We start from the raw sequence: 22,584 nt of genomic DNA on the forward strand, positions 1-22,584 counted from the left end.
GCCTTATTTTTCAAATATACAACGATGCTAAATACAAGTTAATGTTGTAATACCTCGAGAGCCCAGAGAAGTTAATATATATCGAGGATAGTGTAAGAAAGGAAACAACACCAGCTGGATATCTTTTGGGCTGAATGTTGGCAAAGAATTCCCAAGTTAAGCGTGCTTGACCTGGGGTAATCCAGGGATGGGTGACCCCCCTGGGAAGTTCATGTAGACCCATCAAGTAAATTGTTCCGGTTCTTCCTATCACTCGATGTGAGATGTTATAAATGTCCCACACGAGCGTTACCATGGAAGCGAATAAGTAATGTGAACACAAAAATAAAAATAATTGAAAAACAAAACAAATCATAATCGATACCGTCAGATCGATTGAGAATGCTTGTTGGAGAGAAAGAACTTAGTGAATGTAGTTTTAATGAGATCATAGTTGTGGTTGATGAAGAAGTTTGAATGACTCAATAAACAAAATTTTAAATGTAAGAAGAATGGTTGAGTTTGGGTGGTTTCGACAATAAAAAAAGTCAAAACGTGAATATTGAAAAAAATATAATGTGAAAGAAATACTGATATTTTTTTTAAATGAAATTAAGGATAATATAAGTTTTTTATTTTAAAATTTTATTAAGAATATTTTAGATATCTTACATTAAAGCAGTTATAGAATATAATTATGAAAATATTTTTTTCTCGTGAAAATGATATAAATAATTTTGTACATCTATTTTAAGTTAATTATGAATTCCTCTCTTTCCGTATAGGCACGCCTCTGTCGAGAAAGCGGAGAGCTGGAAACTGAATCGATCTCCATCATGGTCTGAGATCAACGAAAATGGCTCGCCGGAACCACACGACGGAATTGGGCTGCATCGGCCGCTGGGATAATCTCCGGGAACTTGGCGCCGGAAAGGATGGGTGGCTGGTCGATAATCCTAACATCCGCACCGCCCTCGCCACCAACTCTCTCGCCGTCGCCGACCGCTCCCAGGTCCTCGTCGTCGCCCTAGACTGGTGGTCCCAATCCCAATCCCATTACCAGATCCGTCATCATTATGAATCGGCCGCCGCCGGCGTTAACAAGATCCGCCCCACCCTCTCCCCAATCGAGGCCGAGTACATATCTGCAGTTGAGTGGCTGGTGTTCCGCGAAGTTCGAGTTCTCGCCGTCGGCACCTCTTGCGGCTACTTGCTGATTTACTCTCTTCAAGGCCATCTTATTCACAAGCAGGTTTCCTAAATCCACACCGACTGTTTCCACGTTATACATTACCATCTAATGGATATGTGTAATTGAATCTATTTGCAGGCGTTCGATGCCTGTTCTCAATTTTGTTGAATGGATATAAACCTAACACGATTTTGATATCACTGAAATACCAAATTTAAGTTCTTATTTTATAGTGGCAACAGATTATGGACAACTAATCTCGCCATTTTATCCAAACCTTGATATGCAGCCGTGTAATGCAGAAAGATGGGGAACGTAACAATTCTGAACCCAATTGTGACTAAAAAATGTAGTGCAGGGCAACAGTGAATAATGGGACTTCGATTGAAGGACAAAGCGACAAAATTTGAGATGACAAAGTGGATGGAAGGAGGTTCTGTTTTCCATTTTATGAATAAATCTTAACAGCTCTTCTCAAGCTCCCCTCTCCCCTCGTTTAGTTTGAAAATTTAAAGGCAGAATATAGGGAAGGTTTCTCCCTTTTTCTACTTGTTTTTCCTTGTTGACAATGTGATTCTTCAAGTTGCTATCATTCCTTCGCGATTGGTTTTTGGCATGAAGATTATTTGGTGGCAAATGATGTGGACCTGCAAGTAACAGCTGAAGCTGAGTCTTGTAAGTTAATGTTGAAATTTTGCATTTTTGCTTGATTGGAGAGCTATAGACTGGTTGGGAGCCGTTCCTTTGGAAAAGAAAATGAAGAAATTGTTAGAAGCCGGGTGGAAAGTTCCCCTAAAGGTGGAGTATAAAGATCCATGTAAAGCCTTCTTTCTTTTCTTGTTTCTCTTGGTAAGTGAAGAAATAGATTCTGAAATCTTGCTAGATTTTTTAAGACTGAAATGGTGGTGTTGGACGAGGAAGAGAAATTCAAATTTAAAGATTGTTAACCAATGGATGAGACCTTTAGTCTTGTAGTTTAAATATTGTAAACTTGTATTTTAAAGTTTAAATTAGTCTCTATAAGTTAGGAGATAGAATATCCTAATATTTAGGAGATAAAATATCCTATCTCATCTCCTACTTTATAGGAGAAAAGATATGGATGTATTGTGTATATATTTTCTGCTCTTCTTTTCGTGAGAATTAATCAAGCAAGAGAGTTTTTTCTGCTTGTTTCATGGTATCAGAGCCAAGGAAAAATCTCTAGTCTATCTCAGTCGATTGCTAGTTTCCTAAAAATCATGGGCGATACAAATCAAAACCCTAGTCTCACAGAAGCTTTAGCCACCAGTTCTCCAGGTCCGATTCATCTCTCGGCTACCTCTCAATCTTTCCCAAACCTGTCTAGCCATTCAATCGACAACCATCCGTTGCAAATTACTCACCATAAGCTAAATTGGAGTAATTTTAGGAAATGGTTTCAATCCGTTTTATTGGTGATCAAGGGAAAGGGAAAATCAGGCTATTTAACCGGTGCTACCCCTGCTCCTCCATCGACAACAGTCACATATGGAACTTGGGAGGCAGAAAATTCAACCATAATGGCTTGGTTGATAAACTCCATGGAGCCCAGGATTGGAAGGACATACCTCTTTCACAAATCAGCCAAGGAGATTTGGGATTCGGTGCAAGAGATGTACTCAGATTTGGAGAATTCATCTCAAATTTTTGAAATCAAGTCAGCCATAAGAAATACCAGACAAGGTAATCTGAATGTTACAGATTATTTTAATACTTTGGTAGAATTGTGGCATGAGATGGATTTATTCTATACTATAACTAGGGGGAATGTGGCTGATAGCATTAAGTATAATAAGATGGTTGAAAAAGACCGGATATTTGATTTCCTCCATGGACTTAACAGTGATTTAGATGAAGTGCGTGGCAGAATTTTAGGTACTAAACCTTTGCCCAGTTTAAGAGAAGTATTTGCAAAAGTTAGGCGAGAAGAAAGCCGACGCAAAGTAATGCTTCAATCTGCTGATGACCTATCCCATCAACAGTCTGCCCTAGCCACTGTTAGACAAGGAGATTTTGTTCAAAAGAATGCTGGGAGAGAGAAGCAATGGTATGATCATTGCAAGAGACCATATCATACAAGAGAGACATGTTGGAAGATCCATGGAAAACCAGCCAACTGGAAACTAAAGAATAAGAGAGAAGGCACCAGATCAGCTTATATGACTACCACATCCGGAGAGAGTGGACCAAAATCAGTGGAAAAGGGATCAAAAACAGATCTAAATCTGTCAAAGGAACAAATCCAAACCCTATACAGGCTGCTAAACCAAGGTACAAACTCAATCAGGTCTTCTAATCATCAACCTACTGGATCAGTTGCTTTACAAGGTAATCCTCACTGCTCATTTATGTCAAAACAGATTTCTAAGGATGTATGGATAATAGATACTGGGGCATCCGATCATATGGCTAGTTCTATGGATTGTATGACTGAATATAGGCAATGTAAAACAATGATTGAGATATCTATGGCATATGGGTCTACTGCACCTGCAATAGGACTTGGGAAAGTTTGTGTCTCTAACTTGAAACTCAATTCAGTCATATATGTACCAGGATTAAGCTACAATTTGTTGTTTGTAAATCGGATTACCAAGGACATGAACTGCAAAGTAATCTTCTTATCATCTTTTTGTTTATTTCAGGACCAAGCTTTGGGGATGATGATTGGCAGTGCTGAAGCTAAGGATGGTCTCTATTGGTTGAAAGGAAGTCCTTTAAACCCATTTTGTTCAAATAAAGTTGTTCTAAATGTTAACTCAAATGCCAAAGCTATGTTATGGCATAAACGTTTAGGACACCCTAGTTTTCCTTACCTAAAATTTTTGTATCCTCAATTCTTCATTAATAAAGATCACAATCTTTCATGTGCGCAATGTACTCTTGCTAAACAATCTAAAGCTCATCATTTCATTCAACCGTATAAACCCTCATCCCCATTCCACTTGGTTCATAGTGACATTTGGGGTCCTTCTAAATTCCCAAATGTTTCGGGCTCTAGATGGTTCATAACTTTCATAGATGACCATTCTAGGGCTTGTTGGGTATATCTTATGAAAAAGAAATCTGAAGTTAGCAATATTTTTAAATGGTTTCACAAGTTTGTTTTGAACATGTTTCAAGTCTCTATTCATATTTTTAGGACTGATAATGGGAGGGAATATTTTTCTCATGACATAAATAATTACCTTCTTGACCATGGGATTTTGCATCAAAGTTCTTGCCCATACACACTACAACAAAATGGAGTGGCTGAACGAAAAAATAGGCATCTCTTAGAAGTTGCTAGGGCTATGATGTTCACCACTCATGTCCCTAATTCCTATTGGGGGGAGGCTGTTCCTACAGCTGCCTATCTCATAAATCGTCTTCCCTCCAAGACATCGAAATTCCAAACACCCCTTGAGACCCTTTGTGCTATATATCCTCATGCTCCTCTCTTACAATCTCTTGAACCTAAGGTGTTTGGTTGTGTTGTCTATGTTCACAACCACATCACATCTCGGACTAAGCTTGATCCTAAGGCCCTAAAATGTCTTTTTATTGGTTATTCACCTACCCAAAAGGGATACAAGTGTTACAGCCCTATGACCCACAAGTATTACATTTCCACTGATGTCACATTTTATGAAAATATCTCATTCTATCAGTCCAACCCATCTGTGCCTATACCCCCTCCACTGTCATTGCCAGTGTATTCTCAAGGGAGAGAAATCATTACCTATGACAATACACTGCCAGTGGAATCCCTTCATGAAACAGTTCCAGCAGCCCCTGAAATAGCCTTTGAGTCAAAATCAGCTGATTTAGAAACATCTGACCATTGTTCTGGTCAGTTTTCCTCTCAGCCACAAATTAACTCAGCTGCTGAACCTAAGTTTGTCTATTCCCGATGACCAAGGAACCAAACGGAGCAGCAGCAATGCCAATCATCTCTACCAAAAGCTGGTCCATCAAAGGATGATTGCAGCTTTGGAAAGGAAATAACCAGAGATAGCACATAAACTTTCAGACCAACACATGATGCTAACAGTGAGACAGTTCCTGAGGATGGGCTAGATTGGGCAATGCCAATAGCCCTGTGGAAGGGGGTAAGGTCCTGTGCAAAATATCCTATCAAAAATTATCTCCTAAGTTCAGAGGTTTCATTGCTAAAGTTGACAATATAGTTGTTTCAAAAGATGTTCAAGAAGCAATGTAGGATCCGAAATGGAAAGCAGCTATTATGGAGGAAATGAAGGCATTGGTGGATAATAGAACATGGGATATAGTGAGAAGACCCTTAGAAAAGAAAATAGTTGGGTGCAAATGGGTATTTACAGTAAAGCACAAAGCTGATGGCAGTGTGGAGAGATATAAAGCTCGATTGGTGGCCTAAGAATTTACTCAAACCTATGGGATAGACTATGAGGAGACTTTTGCTCCTGTGGCAAAATTAAATTCGATCTGGGTAATCCTTTCAATTGCTGTAAACTTAGATTGGCCACTATATCAGTTTGATATTAAAAATGCATTTCTTAATGGTGATTTGGATGAGGAAATATACATGAAAGTACCACCAGGTTTTGAAAGGGAGGCTAGTATAGGCAAGGTTTGCAAGCTGAAGAAATTTCTATATGGGTTGAAGCAATCACCTAGGGCCTGGTTCAAAAAGTTCAACATGACCTTAATTCAATTTGGGTATCAACAAGGACAAGCCGATCACACATTATTTGTAAAATCCTTGGAAAATGGAAGGAAATCTATTCTAATTGTTTATGTTGATGATATAATTGTTACAGGTGATGACATACAAGGGATTGAGACCTTAAAGAAGCAGCTAAAATCCAAATTTGAAGTCAAAGATCTCGGGCTTATGAAATACTTCTTAGGTATGGAGGCTGCTAGAAGTTAAGAAGGATTATTTATCTCACAAAGGAAGTACACCATAGATTTGCTAAAGGACACCGGGATGATGGCTTTTAGACCTACTGGAACTCCATTAGATAAAGGATGGAAATCAAGAGAAGAAGAAGATGATGTCCCTGTGAATAAAGAGAAGTACCGACGGTTGGTAGGGAGGTTGATTTACTGGTCTCTTACTAGGCCTGACATAGCCTACGCAGTAAGTAAAATAAGCCAATACATGCATTCTCCTACACAGAGACATATGGATGCCGTGTTTCATGTGCTAAGATATCTAAAAGGAACCCCTGGAAAGGGGTTGATGTTTCAGAAGACAAAGGAAAGAGGAATTGAGGGGTTTGTGGATGCAAACTGGGCAGGATCAAGTGAAGACAACAAATCAACAATTGGATATTGTACCAAGGTGTGGGGAAATTTGGTGACATGGAGAAGTAAAAAACAATCAGTGGTAGCCCGTAGTAGTGTTGAGGCAGAGTTTCGAGCTATTGCTCAAGGAATGTGTGAAGTAATTTGACTAGAAAGGTTTTTTGGAGACCTAAAGATACCCTTGGTTCAACCTACAAGGGTATACAGTGATAGTAAGTTAGCAATAAGCATAGTGAAGAATCCTATCCAACATGATCGCATGAAACATGTTAGGATAGACCGAAGTTTTATAAAACGAGAGATTGAAGGAGGGATAGTCTTGTCTTATATTCCTACCACTGATCAAGTAGTAGATGTGCTCACCAAAGCAATGGTAAGACCAGGTTTTGAATTTCTAATTGGCAAGCTGGGGATGACGTGCATTTACTCCTCAACTTGAGGCAGAGTGTTGGACGAGGAAGAGAAATTCAAATTTGAAGATTGTTAACCAATGGATAAGGCCTTTAGTCTTATAGTTTAAATATTGTAAACTTGTATTTTAAAGTTTAAATTAGTCTCTATAAGTTAGGAGATAGAATATCCTAATATTTAGGAGATAAAATATCCTATCTCATCTCCTACTTTATGGGAGAAAAGATAAGGATGTATTGTGTATATATTTTCTGCTCTTCTTTTCGTGAGAATTAATCAAGCAAGAGAGTTTTTTCTGCTTGTTTCAGGTGGCCTTTGGCTTTGGGGTGTTCTTGCTACATAGTGTAAAGTGGATCAGGTTCGGATTAGGGTACTTGGCATTGTAGTCAATCTCTGGACAATGCAGTCATTAGAGCAATTGGAGATATAAGTTACATTGAAACAAATGTTTGAACCAGCAAGAAAAGAAAAAAAAAAAAAACATTTTTTTATTGGCTGTGTTTGTTCATGAGAGGCAATATAGGGAACACTCTAGTTTCTTTTAAGGTTAGAGTCGGGTAATCTTTTATTGAAATGAATCTTGGTGGAATCTTACTCCAGAGTTGGTACTTGATAGGAGAGTGGTGGGTCCATTTTTGTTGGACAGCCCTGCCTCTAGGTTGATGTTAGGTGAGTCTCATGATTGGTTGGCTCAATTTTCCTTTGGAAACATGACAAATCATCCTCTTCATCTGGTGTCAACAGCACCACCATGTGGACTGCTTGGGAATAAGCCACATGATCATTCTTTCGTTTGGGTTGTAGACAACTTTCTTTCAATCCAAGCCACTTGTGCAGAGTTCATTTTGAGCATGTTTATGTTCAAGTCTAATTTAGGCACAACATATTATACTAAAAAGCCTGTTTTGTTGTTTTGAGAAGTGTGTAGACAACTCTCTAATCAGGCAGCTGTTGATAAGGTTGGTGCTGGCAGTTCTAGAGCCTAAAGGTTTTTTTTTTCTGTAAATAAAGCCTAAAGGTTATCTAGTGGGGTTTGTTGGTAAATGATGGTGTGAGTGATTCTTCAGGCTTCTTAAGCCTTTTGGTTTTGGCTCAAATGGAGAGAGATGTTAGAGTTGGTTTTAAGAAAAATTAGTAAGTTAGAATATTTTTTATATCAATGGTTCTGAGTCTGGGGCCTTGAGTCTTTTTGAAAAAAAATTGAGAAGGAAAATTAAATTAGGTTCTTATTCTTTTAGAAAGAATTTACTTTTTAAGTGGGATGCCATTGAGCTTCTGACTTCATCAAGGTGTATCTCATATCTTGGAATGTGTTGGGTCTCAATGACCAACTAAGAGAGCTTTGATTAAATCATGTGTTGAGAAATTAAAAGGGGATGTAGTTTGTCTTGAGATACTAAATTTGATCCTTCTCCTTTAGGTATTGTTAAAAGTATTTGAGGAAGTCATTAGACACCTCAGGTTCTACAGGAGGCACTTTAGTTTTATGAGACAGTAGGTTATTTAAAAAGCAGTTCACTTCAGGTTCTTTTTTTATTTCATGCAAGTCTAGAAATGTTGATGATGATTTAAGTGGGTTTTTATGGGAGTGTATGGCCCATATGTGAGTAGGGATAGGAGAGATTGGGGATAATTTTAACTATATCCACTTGTGTAATTAGAGGTTGGGGGTGTGTGAATTTCATCTCTTTAATGATTTGAATGATCTTCCTTTGGAAGGGGGTGTTTTCACGTGGTTTAGATTGGGAGAGAATGTCTATGTGCTCCATATTAATGAATTTCTTTTTTTCTTTTGACTACAAAAATTGTTTCTTGGATGACACATTAATGGATACTAATACTTTGTCTTTTCCTATAATTTTATCTAATCACTCTCTTATTCTTTCAGACAGTGGGGGTATGTGTTCTGATCCTTCTCCCTTCAGTTTGGAAATTTGTGGCTTATTGATTTTGTTAAAATTGCGGGGGAGATACAAGTTTTCTAATTCTTGATTTTTCAATTGGTGATCTGAGGTTGTTTAAATTGAACATAAGAATCAGAATAAGGGTGTTCGTGGTGAGATTTTTTTAAAGATAATCATATTCTTGAAGATATTATGAGTTGGATGAGAAAGCTAGTAGGTTGTAGGTCTTTGGATGAGAGACTACCTAGAGTTTTCCTCAAGAGAGAGGTTTGAAGGATTCTTTTGGATAAATTAGTTGGAAGCCAAAGTCAGGGATATCAAAGTTACCAATAATCATTTACCAATACAGTTGTTCAGAGATTTCGATTTAGTCTCTCTGATTTTAAGTCTTTCTCCATTGCCTGACAAGAGTGGATTGAGAGATCTTTTTCCAAGAATGACTTTTTTTAATCAAAAGAATTGTTTAATTAAAAACCAGAATCCTCCAAAACAATTGGCCAAACAGATGGGGGGTAATCGTCCCTCCAAATCTGGGAATTATCCATTTTAGTACGTAACTGAGCAAGTAGATGTGCCAATTTATTGTTTCCTCTCCCAACCTTCCTGAAGTCCGTACAGTGAGTTACCTCCAGATCAATCCAAATGGAGTCGATATAGTTCCCATATGAAGCCAGGGAATGTGAGTGCTGGTAAAGAGAAGTGATTATCACCAAGGATTCACCCTCTAACTGGAAGTCGAAAATGTCCAACCACAACACCAACTTTATTCCTAGTGATGCTCTAGCCGCTTAAACAGCATCAGCATCAGCACAAAAAGGTAGCAGTAGCAGTAGCAGTAGCAGCAATCAAACAACTCGAAGAATCTCTGATAGATCTCGCAGCCATCACCCTCATGCGAGTATTAAGGGCACCATCAAAATTCACCTTGTACAAGCCCAATGGGGGAGGCTTCCATCTTGGAGGACCCACAGGGACGGGTGTTAGCAGGCTAGAGTTTGCCTCAATAATAGCAGCAACATAGTGTTTGGGATACTCAGCCACACTGGTCAGCGATAGAGCAGACCCTGGGTGAGCCTGAGAACTACGAATAGCCCATAACCTCCATAGTGAAACAAGTGATCAAAAACTCCATGAAAGTGCTGGATCAGGAAGATTGGGGCAATGGAAGTTCCATTTCTCGCCAAGCCTGTTGAGCAACACAACACTCCTTGAAAGGATGCATAGTTGTCTCTTGATCAGCATTGCACAAAGCATGTAGCTGTGTAATTGGTTTGTGCCTGCCCCACTTGAAGAAGCAGCATATTGAAGCATCTGAGCAAATGACTGGAGATGATACCCGCTTTGCACTTACTACTCGTTATCCTTCATATAATTCCAAATAAGAGCATCATTCGGGAATGTTGAACAAAGCAAAATTTGCAGAATCTGTTCTGCATCAATATCCAGGAATTTTGATCTAATTAGAGGCTCATTCCACTGCTTCAAGTCTATATCAATTACATCAGATACCAAGGTGTCATGAGAGAGTGACTGAGACCGAGAGATTGGGTGAAAAGTGTGAGGGTGAGGGATCCACTTATCCTCGGAAATACTGATAATTGCACCATTCCCATCCCCCAACGAATCCCTTTTCAAGCAGTGCTTGTGCCAACCAAATACTCCAGCATATCATAGATGGGTTTGAACCTGGGGAGCTTGAAGAAAGGAGCACCTCGGATAATATCTTCCTTTCAGTACTCCAGCCATAAGAGAATCTGGGTGTCATAGCCGTCATCACCCGTGTTTAGCTAAGATGGCCTTGTTGAAGTCCATGAGAGACAGAAAGCCCATCCCTCCTTGCACCTTAGCTGTACATAGAGATGCCCACTTCACCCAGTGCATTCTTTTCTTATCCGGAGTTTAACCCACCAGAAATTTGCAACACAGAATCCAAGTCTTTACAGTTAGACATCGGCAACAAGAAGCATGACATCACATACGTTGGGATCACCTGGGCAACTGCCTTAATAAGAATTTCTTTCCGATCAACAGACAACATTTTCTCATTCCACCCAGATATAAGCTTCCAGATTCTGTCCTTTAGGGCATTGAAGATATGCCTCCTTGACTGACCAATGAAAGATGACACCTTAGCTGTACATAGAGATGCCCACTTCACCCAGTGCATTCTTTTCTTATCCGGAGTTTAACCCACCAGAAATTTGCAACACAGAATCCAAGTCTTTACAGTTAGACATCGGCAACAAGAAGCATGACATCACATACGTTGGGATCACCTGGGCAACTGCCTTAATAAGAATTTCTTTCCGATCAACAGACAACATTTTCTCATTCCACCCAGATATAAGCTTCCAGATTCTGTCCTTTAGGGCATTGAAGATATGCCTCCTTGACTGACCAATGAAAGATGACATCCTAAGATATTGGCTATTGAGGTCCATGTCTTGAACATGTAGCAGGTTCCAAATAGGTTGTCTCACATCCATTAGAGTATTCTAGCTAAAAAAGACGGAGGATTTGTCGAAGTTTATCATCTGCCAGGGTTTGTTGGATGCAGGTTACATTTTGCTCATTAGCACCTACAGATAACAAACTATCATCAGCAAAAAACAGGTGAGATACTAGTTAATTGGGGGGATAATTTGAGATCCCTGATATGTCCTTTTGCTTCCTGCTGGCATAGAGTAGTTGAGAGGACCTCTGTACATATGATGAATAGGCATGGGGACAATGGGCATCCTTTAGTGATTTTGATGAGTCATTGAAAAACATCTTAAAATTACTTTTTTGTTTTCATTTTTTAACAATGCCTATGGATTCCTGTTTATAGTTGGTCTGAAACCTGAATAAAAGAAGAGGATTTTGTTAGGTAGGTCACAAGAAGCGTAAAACTTGTGAGATTCAACACCACACAATGGGATTAAGGCTTGATATGTTTTTATTGTTACTTTTGAGGTAGGTACTTTTGACGATTGTAAGAATTTTTGTCCACTTAGTCTTATTGTTTGTCTTTGTAAAATACCCCCAAGGGCATATGATAGGTAGCATTTAATATCTCCTATTAAGCTTATTTTTTCTTTGTCCGTGCAATGTTGTGACAAGTGGTGACTAGTTCATTGGGGGCAAATGTGGTTAGGAACATTAATTTGCTTGAAACATCCCAAAAACATTTGCCTCCTGTGCTTGTAGGACACGTGATAGAAAAACCCATAAATTACTTACTAAAGCTCTTTTCTTGAGAAATTTGGGCGCTATTACTTATAGCACTTATCTTTATTTCAAAATGCTTCTGTGAGGGAGCAATGAATTCTAGATGTAGCTTCCATGGCTAGTAAGTGTTAAAATTCTAGAATTAAGAGTTCCACCTTTGGTCTTGGTTGTAAACTTGATGTTGGAAAAGTGTAAGACCATGTTAATTGGAGTTTCCTTATCTATAGTTTGAGAAACAAGGTTTGGTTCATAGTTGTCAAATGTGTGCCTAAGGCATGCCTATACATGCCTAGGCTCAAGGCTCGGTTGAGGGTGCCTCGCTTTATGAGGCTTGCACCTAAGCACTAAGGTGTGCCTCACACTGACATGCAGATGTAAATTTTTTGTTATTTTTTTGTTAAATCCTAAGGGATCTGGCAATGATCAATTTGGATCTCCTTTGAATTGATAGAAATTATAGAGGAATTGAGAGAAATCCTGAAGGAAAATGAGAGAGAAAGAGAAGGTAGAATTGTAGAAAGAGAGAGAGGGGGGATTGGAGAGGGAATTCAAGAATATTTCATTAACAATCTAGATGCTTCCCAAAGTGGGGTAGGCTACAATTTATAACCTTCCCTGCGTACGTAAGTTCCTGCCCAAAGCTGATAACCGCTTATGTACTACATCCTTATGCTCTACTCGAGTACAATCCACTAGAGCTCTAACCAAATTATGTTGTATTTACTATTGCCACTACTACTACTACTGCCACTTGCAATTACAATTACAACTACATAAGTACACATAGCATGGTAAGTACATAACATTTTTTGATGGACTTGTTAAAATCTAACCAGTAATGACCCGGAAAAACTTAGAAGAAATTTGATAAAACAATTAAACACCAATTATTTAGTTAAATAGTGTTAATTATTTTTTATTTATGAGTTTATAAGCTTGTATTTACCTCTTTATAGGTATATATTGAAAATAATGATGTATAAGTTTTTTTAATAAATTTTTTAAATGTGCACCTCGCATCCAAAAGGCTCATGCCTTTGCCTTGCATTTCGTGCCTAGGCTCTAAGCACTCTAGCGCCTCAGTGTGCCTTGAGCTTTTTACAACTATGGTATGGTTTGAGATGGAGAAGTTGGATTCATTTTTTCATATTGTTTGTAAGATTTTTAATATTAGTTAATTGGAGTCAATAATAGTTTTGTTTCTAATTCTTGAGGTTTGATACAAAGGAATCCTCTCTCCCCTTTCTTTTTATCCTTGTTTCGGAAGCTATATATTTACTGAGGCGTCTAATGGAAAGATATCGAGATCATCAGAAGGACCTACATATGGTGTTTATAGATCTAGAAAAGGCCTATGATAGGGTCCCTAGAGAAGTATTATGGAGGGTTTTAGAGAAGAAATGAGTCAAAATAGCCTATATACAAGCCCTTAAGGACATGTATCATGGTGTAGAGACAAGGGTCAGAACATGCGGAGGGGATACTGAACCATTTACAACTACAATAGGACTGCATCAAGGTTCCGCACTAAGTCCATACTTATTTGCCCTAGTAATGGATGAACTCACTAAAGATATTCAGACAGATGTGCCATGGTGTATGCTATTTGTAGACGACATAGTGTTGGTGGATGAAACAAAAGAAGGAGTGAACACTAAGCTTGAGTTGTGGAGAAACAATTTAGAATCTAAGGGATTTAAATTAAGTAGAAAGAAAACAGAATATATGGAATGCAAATTTAGTAAAAATGCAAGAGTAGATGATGTTATAATAAAATTAGAAAACCAAATCTTACAAAGAAAATACCATTTTCGATATTTGGGATCAGTGATTCAAAAAGATGGAGAAATCCATGAGGATGTCGCACATAGAATTAAGGCAGGTTGGCTAAAATGGAGAAATGCATCGGGGGTGTTATGTGATGGTAAAATTCCATTAAAATTGAAAGGAAAATTTTATAGGACAGTTATAAGATCAGTCTTGCTGTATGGCTCAGAATGTTGGGCAGTCAAATACTAGCATGAGCAAAAGACGAGTGTAGCGGAGATGAGGATGTTAAGATGGATGTGCGGACATACAAGAAAGGATAAAATTAGAAATGAAGTTATTCGTAATAAGGTAGGAGTAGTGCCAATCGAGGAGAAGATGAGAGAGACTAGACTAAGATGGTTTGGTCATGTGAGAAGGAGACTAAGAGACGCTCCTGTGAGGAGAGTTGATGAAATGGAACAATTAGTCACAAAAAGAGGTAGAGCTAGACCCAAGAAGACTTTAGGAGAGACATTAAAATTTGATATGAAATATATGGATTTAAATGAGGATATGATAAAAGATAGAAATACATGGAAGTCTAGAATTTATGTAGCCGACCCCACATAGTGGGATAAAGGCTGGATATGTTGTTGTTGTTTTCGGAAGCTCTTAAGTTTGATGGTGTGTAAGGTTGAAGGGGCTGGGGCATCCCTGGTTTTCAAATGGGTTCTTGTATAGAGGGGTGTGTTTCTGTTTCTCATCTCCTTTTTGCTAACAATACCTTTCATTTTTGTGATAAGAGGGTAAGTTTATATCTTGAGATCGAGTTTGTCTGGTTTGGGCCTGTGTCTTACTTGTATATTATCTTGGCTGAGAGAGATTATCCCTGTGGATTTTGCAGACAAAATTGAGTTGCTTACTGCTTTTTATTGTTGCATTGATTCCCTGCCATCAACCAATCCTTGGCTTCCCTCAGATAAGTTCAGAAACAAATCAGTTTGGAGTAGCGGTTGAGAGGTGTGAGAGAAGGATTGCATCTTGAAATAATTAGTATCTCTCTAAGGGGCATATATTTTTCCAAATGGTCCTTTTCTGTTTTTGTATTCTGGTCCCTTTATCAAGAGGTCAGAGAAGCTTTAGCAGGATTCTCTTTTCTTTCTTCTTCTTTTTTTTTTTTTTTTTGGGGGGGGGGGGGTGGGTGGGTGTTCAGCACAGTCTCAAGGATGCTACTAAGGATCTGTTGGGATTATGTTTTGTATTTATTTGAGTGATTAAGAATTAAATATTAGGACTCTCAGGTGTTTTAAGAAGCCCCTCTTGGGCAATGGCCTAAAAGGTTTGCTTTTGACAGGTTTAATCTTTTAGTTATGAAGAAAACAAGAAAAATGACTTCTCATTGGTTGGTATGAAAGGAAACATGTTGTGTGAGAAATGTTTGGATATAAGAGAGAAAGCAAAAGGAAAGTGATAATAAAAAATGACTCTTTCTTTCTGTTTGTCCTTCTCTGCCATAAAACCAAACAGGGAAGATAAGCAGTTTTTTCCCTTCGTCTTCTCCTTTTTTCCTCATTTTTTAAGTGACCAAGATTTTATTCTCCTATAGGTTGGGGCACAGCTTCACTGTTGGCCACCTCCCTATATTTGAGAGTGTAACATTGTTTCTCAGTTCTGCTATATGTTCTAATTAATAGTGATTCTAACATTTGTGGTGTTTGTATGTATATGTCATGAGATTGTTTAGTTTTTAGCAAATGATACAAAAATCATATTACTTACTAACTAATTTGGTGGCCAACAGTTTGTCTATTCTGGAAGAATTCTTAAATTAAGAGTCGGTGTAACCAAGAGAGATCTCATGCAAGATGCATCCTCTGAGGAAATTTGTGTTGTAATACCTGGCATAATAGCACGCTTTGATGGATCAGACATATCGGTAATTGATATTCTTTGCTTTAAAGCTTTAAGAGCTGTTGTCGACATTAGCTTTCTGGAATGCTTTTTTTATTCTTAATTTGTCAAGGTTTTTTCTTTTTTTTTATTTCCTTTAAAAGAAAAAGAAAATGAAAAAGAAGAGAAAAGAAAGGTGTAAGTAAATCAAGTTTTCAGATATTTTATGTTTCTTAACCCTAGCAATTTATTTGTTTTCATTGCCCTAGAATGTTATATTAATTAGGAACTAATGTGTTATTTTTTTCTCATTTTTTACATGTAGAGTATGTTGCAGCAGTGGTTTCAAGAAACACGCCCTCAGTTTTGGGATCAAAATAGAGATCCAGATGATCCTGGAATTTCCTATAGAAAACTACCTTACCAGCTCTGGAATGTTAGCAAGCATGGCCCATGTGCTGATGCAGCAATTACCGGGATAATGCCACCTCCACTGATGGAATTGCAGGTGATAGGTTCTGTTACTTGATCTGATCATATCCATGTTTCATGCAGTAGTGGCATGCTTCTATAGTATTTTTTGGATGTCACCTTGCTGCCTGCTTCTACTTGATTCCTGTGAAGGCTCTATATTTGTTTGATGTTACTCTGAAGTTATTCTGCTATTTGAATTCAGCTGCTTTTATTGTTGCACAGTCAAGTCAACGTTATTACTGTGCAGTGACTATTGGAGATGATGCTGTTATTTCAGCATTCAGGTTAGCATTGCTAGGTTTCACGTTATAGACCCTGATCATAGTCTTGCTTTCTTATTGATGCACTTACATTATTGCTATTCTATTTTTCTCTGCAACCATGTTTTGACTTTGTTTACCCTGGAAAAAGACTTTCAGAGGACCGAAGTGGTTCTTTAGTGGGAGCTATTCTGTCAAAAGTTGTTCCTGCAACGTTTTCAACAATAGCCTCTTTTTCAAAAATGATATGGCGCAGTGAACAAAAATCAACAAAAAGGTCAGAGGCAAAACACCAATCATTTGCTAAAGGTAATAATGATTTCCATTTATGTTTGTTGTTTTCAAATTAAATGGGAGACTAAACTAAATTTTTTATTGTACTACTAAATGTTTACAAGATGAACTTAAAATATTTGAGTTGTCTGGATTCTCTACCAATTCTTTTGGTATTAGCATCTGTGGTTATAAATACATCACCTTCATTCATGTGACATCCGAGTGAATGTGCCCATACCAACTATGTTGTTGCACTTATCCTCATATCTCAAAAGATGGCACGACCAGCCTAGTTATTCAACTGACATCTGAGTGAATGGGCCCATGCCAACTATGTTGTTCCACTTAAGCCTCAAATGCTCCAACAATTTGAATTTGATCAGCTTTCCAACTTCAGTTCATTGAACATTGTTTATGAATAATATGAATCAGTTTAAAAGTATAGGGAGCAACCCCTTACATGTCTTGTTTGCCAGCTGGAATTATCTGTCAGCTCTAATCATGTTTTCTGATGCATTCAGCATTTTGCCTTCAGAGACCACACAGGATTTAGTGTACTTGGGGACTGAGATATTCAAATAAATAAATGATGTGATAATTGTAATGATGACATATAGATATTATTAAATCCAAAATAATGAACATAAACATGATTCACTGAGCAAAAAAAAAAAAAAGATAACATAGAAGACATTCAATGTATAAAAAACTGGAAAAAGAATAAAATAGCTCTATTTATAGTTGATTGTAAATGTTGAGAGTAAAAATAATAACATAAAAGATAAAGTTAACCCTCTACTTAACACCTTAAACTTTTAGATAGAACTATCGTTAATAATTCGTTAATAATTCAACATGATACTAGAGTAGGCAAAGGTTCTGAGTTCTAACCTCACCGCTAACCCAATATTTAGATTGTTGCATGTGTTTGGATCAATTATATAATGAAGCTTGGCCACATGTGAGGGGGCATGATGAGAGTAAAAATAATAATATAAAAGGTAAAGTTAACCCTCTATCTAATAGTTTAAGCTTTCAGATGGAATGATGGTTAACAATTTAACATAAATAGCCTCAATTGTCCCTTTAAGTCCTTGCCTAAAAAATTAATAGATTTGAAGATTTCAGCCCCGAAAATTACCACACATCTCATCCTGGCTTGTCCTTCAATTCTCCAACTCTTGGGCATGCATGTCTGTCACGTGTCCTAGACATGTTCAAAAATGAAAATAATAATAAAAATGGGTGTACCTGACGTGTATCTTGAAGTGTCCAGAAAATGTCCTTGTCTAATATGTGTTGGACACAAACACAAGACCAAAATGGAATGTATGTGCTCTCTAAATGCCTGCCTGATGGGTGTATTCTACAAGTGACGCAACACTTCTTGGTTACTTTCAATTTTTGATCATATAATGCTTTAATTGTATGGTTCTATAAACAGTGTTTATTTGTAGATTTTTGTTCCTCAACGTTCTTTTTGTGAAAAAAAACAAAAGAAAGAAATTTCAGTGGAAACTACTGAGATAGCCCAGATGGGCCAATACTGTGTCCAAACCCCATAAGCCCATATTTTGAAGACCATGAACCAGGAATGAGCTTCAAATTCTGTGAAGGGCTGGCCCTGCCTGCTGTATTGTCTAGGCAGTCTGCTGAGCCTCACCTGATATAGGCTCAAAACTCTCATCTCATCCCTTTTACCAACCCTTGTACTGAATCTACAGACCATATCCTCATGGGCTCAACTTTCAGTATTGGGCATCCTACCAACTCCTGTTGTTGGACTGTTCTCTTTCAATTTACAAAGGCCTGACTCTTCTAAAGAGATCCTCCATGCCTCAAATGTGAAATATTATAACCGTTGTTGCTCTTTGGCTTAGAATATCTATTAGCTCTCTCTGTCCTACCATAGACTGCTTCAGCCTCAGTTCACTTTCATTCATAGCAACCTTCCCCAGTTAAATGATCAACACATCTCCAAGAAGCACTTAACCAGCCTGTTGACCACTCATTATCCACAGTGCTTTCCAAAATTGTCTCATTCTTACCAACTACTGGTGAATTTTGGAAACTATTCAGTGCTTTTGAAGCAATCTTTGTTTCAATCAAGTGTAGGCAGTACTTCCCAGAAAAATAAAAAGTAATTTATCCTACTCTCTCTCTCTTCAGTAATCACCAAGAAAACTTACATTTTGTTGTTACTCCATTGCAGCTTCTCCTCTTACATGTTTGAAGGATCATCCAAGAAAGGGAAAGAATCTAACCTTATCTCCAAGTGGCACATTGGCAGCAATAACAGATTCACTTGGCCGCATACTGCTTTTAGACACTCAGGCACTTGTTGTTGTTCGGTTGTGGAAGGTATTATCTCAGGAAGCACTGAATCCAATGCTTCTCTGGCATCTTTTGTTTTATTCTTTTTCTTTTCCTTGTCTACTATGAGCTAATTAGCTTCACTTCTTTAATAGGGATATCGTGATGCTAGCTGCCTGTTCATGGAAATGCTAGTCAATCGAGATACTAAAGAACCAACTTCTGCTTATTATGAACATGAGAAGGGTGATTATTGCCTGTGCTTAGCCATTCATGCACCTCGAAAAGGGATTGTTGAGGTACTAAATTTTTGCATTAGTAAATTAACTTGGATTTCTGATCTCTCAGCTTCAGTGTCGAATCTAGCCTCGGGATCTATTATTATCTCAAAAATAGCAGCATATGCAAATGGTTTTTGTTTAGATTAGACTTTTTCTTAACGCTGATTTTTGTGCTATGAGAGCAAAGCAGGCTCTTGCCTTTTACCTTAAATGAGTCTTTCTTAGTTCAAGATCAATCTTACTGCAAATTTTCAGATTTATTTCTAAATGGTATTGTGAGAAATAATGTGTGATGGTAAAAAGAATGTGTCATAACTATATCAAGCTATTTTTTTTCTGGGTTACGTCAAGCATTTTAATTTTTTATATATAAATATGAGAGTTAAATGGACCCTTTTACATGTTTACACGGTGTACACAAACTGATATAAGGTCTGTATATAGTAACAATCTCAATACATGACTAGTTTAGCTAATTGAAATTGCGTGGGCAAAAGTTTATCTTTGTGGATAAAACTGGTTAATTTATGTCCTTGTGCATATAAGCAGCAGCAACCCTTTGAAGAAATTTTAAGTAGAGGAGATGTCATTTTTGGCAACAATGTATTGATAACTACTTGAAGTGAGATTTTTAACATGAGCTACTCTGAAAATTAATACAATTTAGCAATTAATGTTAAAAAGGATTTGCTGCAATTCACAATGCTTTGCATCAAGAATTTCATACCTAAAAGTCTTAGGAAATGCATTGTTACACTAGTGGGATTGTGCCTGTGGTATGCCTCATGTTCTAAAATATGGTACAATAGGTATAGACTTGTGTAGAATATATTATGTGGATATAAGATACTTTTAATACAACTTTTTGAACAATTAAGAATATATATAAATTAATAAATATAGGGTCTCTTGGAAAAATGCCCACAGGAGAACTTTTAGGCTAATCCTTGGAAACGTTGTTAGTTAGGCTATCTTTGGAACTAGTTTTTTTTTTAACAGAAGGGAAATTGAAAGAAGTAAATTTCCATAATTGTTCTTACGTTGAACTAAGTAAATTTCTTTTATTTTCCTTCCACAAGTCCTAATTCCAAGCAAATCATTAACAAAACAGATGATAAAAACTTTGATATTGCTGAACCTCGAAAAAATTCCTGGGAGTATGCACATGAATTATGGAGAACACTGTTTTATTCTTTATCGATGGTGCCATTTAAATCTTCTGAACATTTTAAGAATTTGCGTTTCTAAACGGATCTGATCTTGCGCTCCTTGCAGGTTTGGCAGATGAGGACGGGACCTCGTCTTCTCACTATTCCATGCGCCAAAGGGAGCAAAATACTGCAACCCACCTACAGATCTGAACCATCATCCTCTGTATCTCCTTCATCTTATGTACCTCTGGAAGTTTTCTTGTTGAATGGGGACTCGGGTCAGATTTCTGTTCTAAATCAATCTCCTAAGTAAAACATATATTTATATTCCATATAGAGAACATGAGATGAAACTCTGTTGATCTTTCAAGCGCAGTTTCATGTGCCTGTAAACAATACATATATAGTCCTTTAGAATAATAGGTGACTTTTGATTAGCATTTGATGTTTGACCATTCCAATGATATTCTTGGGTATTTTTTCAAGTAAAATGCTTTTGGTACTCTTTGAGCTACACTTTGGGCTACAAAAAGTAGTTGAAATGACGAAATTACCCTCGCTCGGTTTGTAAAATTGCAAAATGCCCTATTCTTCCTCTCTCACCTCTCTCCTCGCTCCCCCCCTTCCCATGACTGCCTCTAGCAATCACCCGTTGCTGCCATCTTGTCGTCGTCTTGCCTCTCACGCGCCACCGCCTCTATAAATGCAGTGACGGTCGGTGTGAGACAACAGCAGCGACAAGATGGCAACAACAGGTGATTGCTGGAGGTGGCCATGGAAAGGGGGGGAGAGAAGAGAGGAGGCGGCCATGGTCGTTGGGTGAGGGGAGAGAGGAAGAACAGAAGGGCATTTTGTAATTTGGTAAATTGAGTGAGGGTAGTTTTGCCATTTCAGCTGTTTTGTATAGTTCAAAGAGTATCAATAGCATAATCTTTTTTTCAATGTTGAGAGCTCACAATTTGATTTGTTGCAATTGTAAGTGAGATTGCAAAATTCAACTTCAGTTCAAGTGGTGTAATTATGAACTCAGGGTGAGCTAACTAGGGGTCAACAAACCTCTGGAAAGACCAACTGTTCTGTCCGTTTGTTCACCCGCAATCAAAAATAAGCTTTACCAAGGGTTGCCAAGCATTTGGTACTGAGTTTCCTTCTCCCTTTTTAATAACAAAATGAACCAGAAGGAGGACCAAACTGAGAGCAAGCAGCATAAACAAAGATGGATCTGTGAATGAGAAACACAAATTTTCCATATGAATAGGAATCAATGGAAGAATGGTAAAGTGCTCAAGTGGGCCGTTGCGTGTAAATCACAAGAAACACTCCTCTTGGGTTCGTTCGACAACAATTTTAAAACTAATTACCAAATGACTACAAATGTTCCACCTTAGCACCCATAGTTAGAACTTGGGCGTAAATAATTTTTGAGAGAAAAACTTGCTCTTTTTAAAGCATTCTAGTTGCTACGAAACTCTTGCAAAGCAGCTTCGCAATTGCAATGCTTTCAAGGGCAGAGCCAGAATTTTTTTTTCAATGATATGAAATTTATTAAAGGAAAAAATAAGAAATAATGTAGTAATATAAATATATTAAAATTTAACATAATTTATTCAATACCTTATAATAGTTCTTTATAAGGATTTGAAATTAGATTATCAAAATTTATAATTTTAATTTATTAATTAAATTTTTTTATAATTAAACTAGTTGAGCTTAGGTAAAAATTCAGCCCAACATGAGTAAAGGCCTACTAAAAAATTTTGTAAGCCTCAATGAGTGACAAGACAAGGTCATCACGGGCCTACATTGGCTCCGCCCTTAAATGTCTCGCAAGTCTAAGTCAATTTTAAGAGTTTTATAATAACTCGCTCTTTGCAACAGTAAATTATATGCAATTAAAAATTTTGTTTTGAGTAAATGATGTTGACATAGAAAAATTTATAGTAATTTTTAAATATATTAAAAAATTATAGTATTTGAAAAAAAAAATTTAAAAACTTACCATATGAAGTTTGTGTACATAAATGACTTCCATGAAAAAGAAACTAACCCAGCTCAGGTTTGCTCGATTGCAATCCTAATCTTTGTTTCATCCAACATAAATTCAAACAACTAAATTAAAAAAAAGAAGAAGTTGTAACTCGGCATAATTTTCATTAACAAAAAGACGAAAGTGATGGATAATTTGTTCTAATTGGTTATTTT

General features: G+C 37.4%; 1 protein-coding gene across 1 annotated transcript; it reads left to right on the top strand.

The window, feature by feature from the left end:
- The first annotated feature begins 753 nt into the window (after nucleotides 1–753).
- LOC127811595 (uncharacterized) lies at nucleotides 754–20,819 on the top strand. The gene is made up of 8 exons (XM_052351597.1): nucleotides 754–1,231; nucleotides 15,539–15,673; nucleotides 15,953–16,135; nucleotides 16,324–16,385; nucleotides 16,513–16,670; nucleotides 18,850–18,998; nucleotides 19,106–19,249; nucleotides 20,507–20,819. Exons 1-8 carry the CDS (start codon nucleotides 836–838, stop codon nucleotides 20,693–20,695), a joined length of 1,416 nt encoding a protein of 471 aa, XP_052207557.1. The 5' UTR covers nucleotides 754–835; the 3' UTR covers nucleotides 20,696–20,819.
- Nucleotides 20,820–22,584: the final 1,765 nt, after the last annotated feature.

Source organism: Diospyros lotus, chromosome 10 (genome assembly GCF_014633365.1).
Source record: "Diospyros lotus cultivar Yz01 chromosome 10, ASM1463336v1, whole genome shotgun sequence".
In the NCBI taxonomy this organism is placed as follows: Eukaryota; Viridiplantae; Streptophyta; class Magnoliopsida; order Ericales; family Ebenaceae; genus Diospyros; species Diospyros lotus.

Bases quoted from the DNA above. Each gene is read 5' to 3' on its own strand.
- LOC127811595 (XM_052351597.1), top strand. From the start codon at position 836: ATGGCTCGCCGGAACCACACGACGGAATTGGGCTGCATCGGCCGCTGG. The intron at 16,386-16,512 runs GTTAGCATTGCT...CCCTGGAAAAAG, and splicing joins GCTGTTATTTCAGCATTCAG to ACTTTCAGAGGACCGAAGTG. The intron at 16,671-18,849 runs GTAATAATGATT...ACTCCATTGCAG, and splicing joins ACACCAATCATTTGCTAAAG to CTTCTCCTCTTACATGTTTG.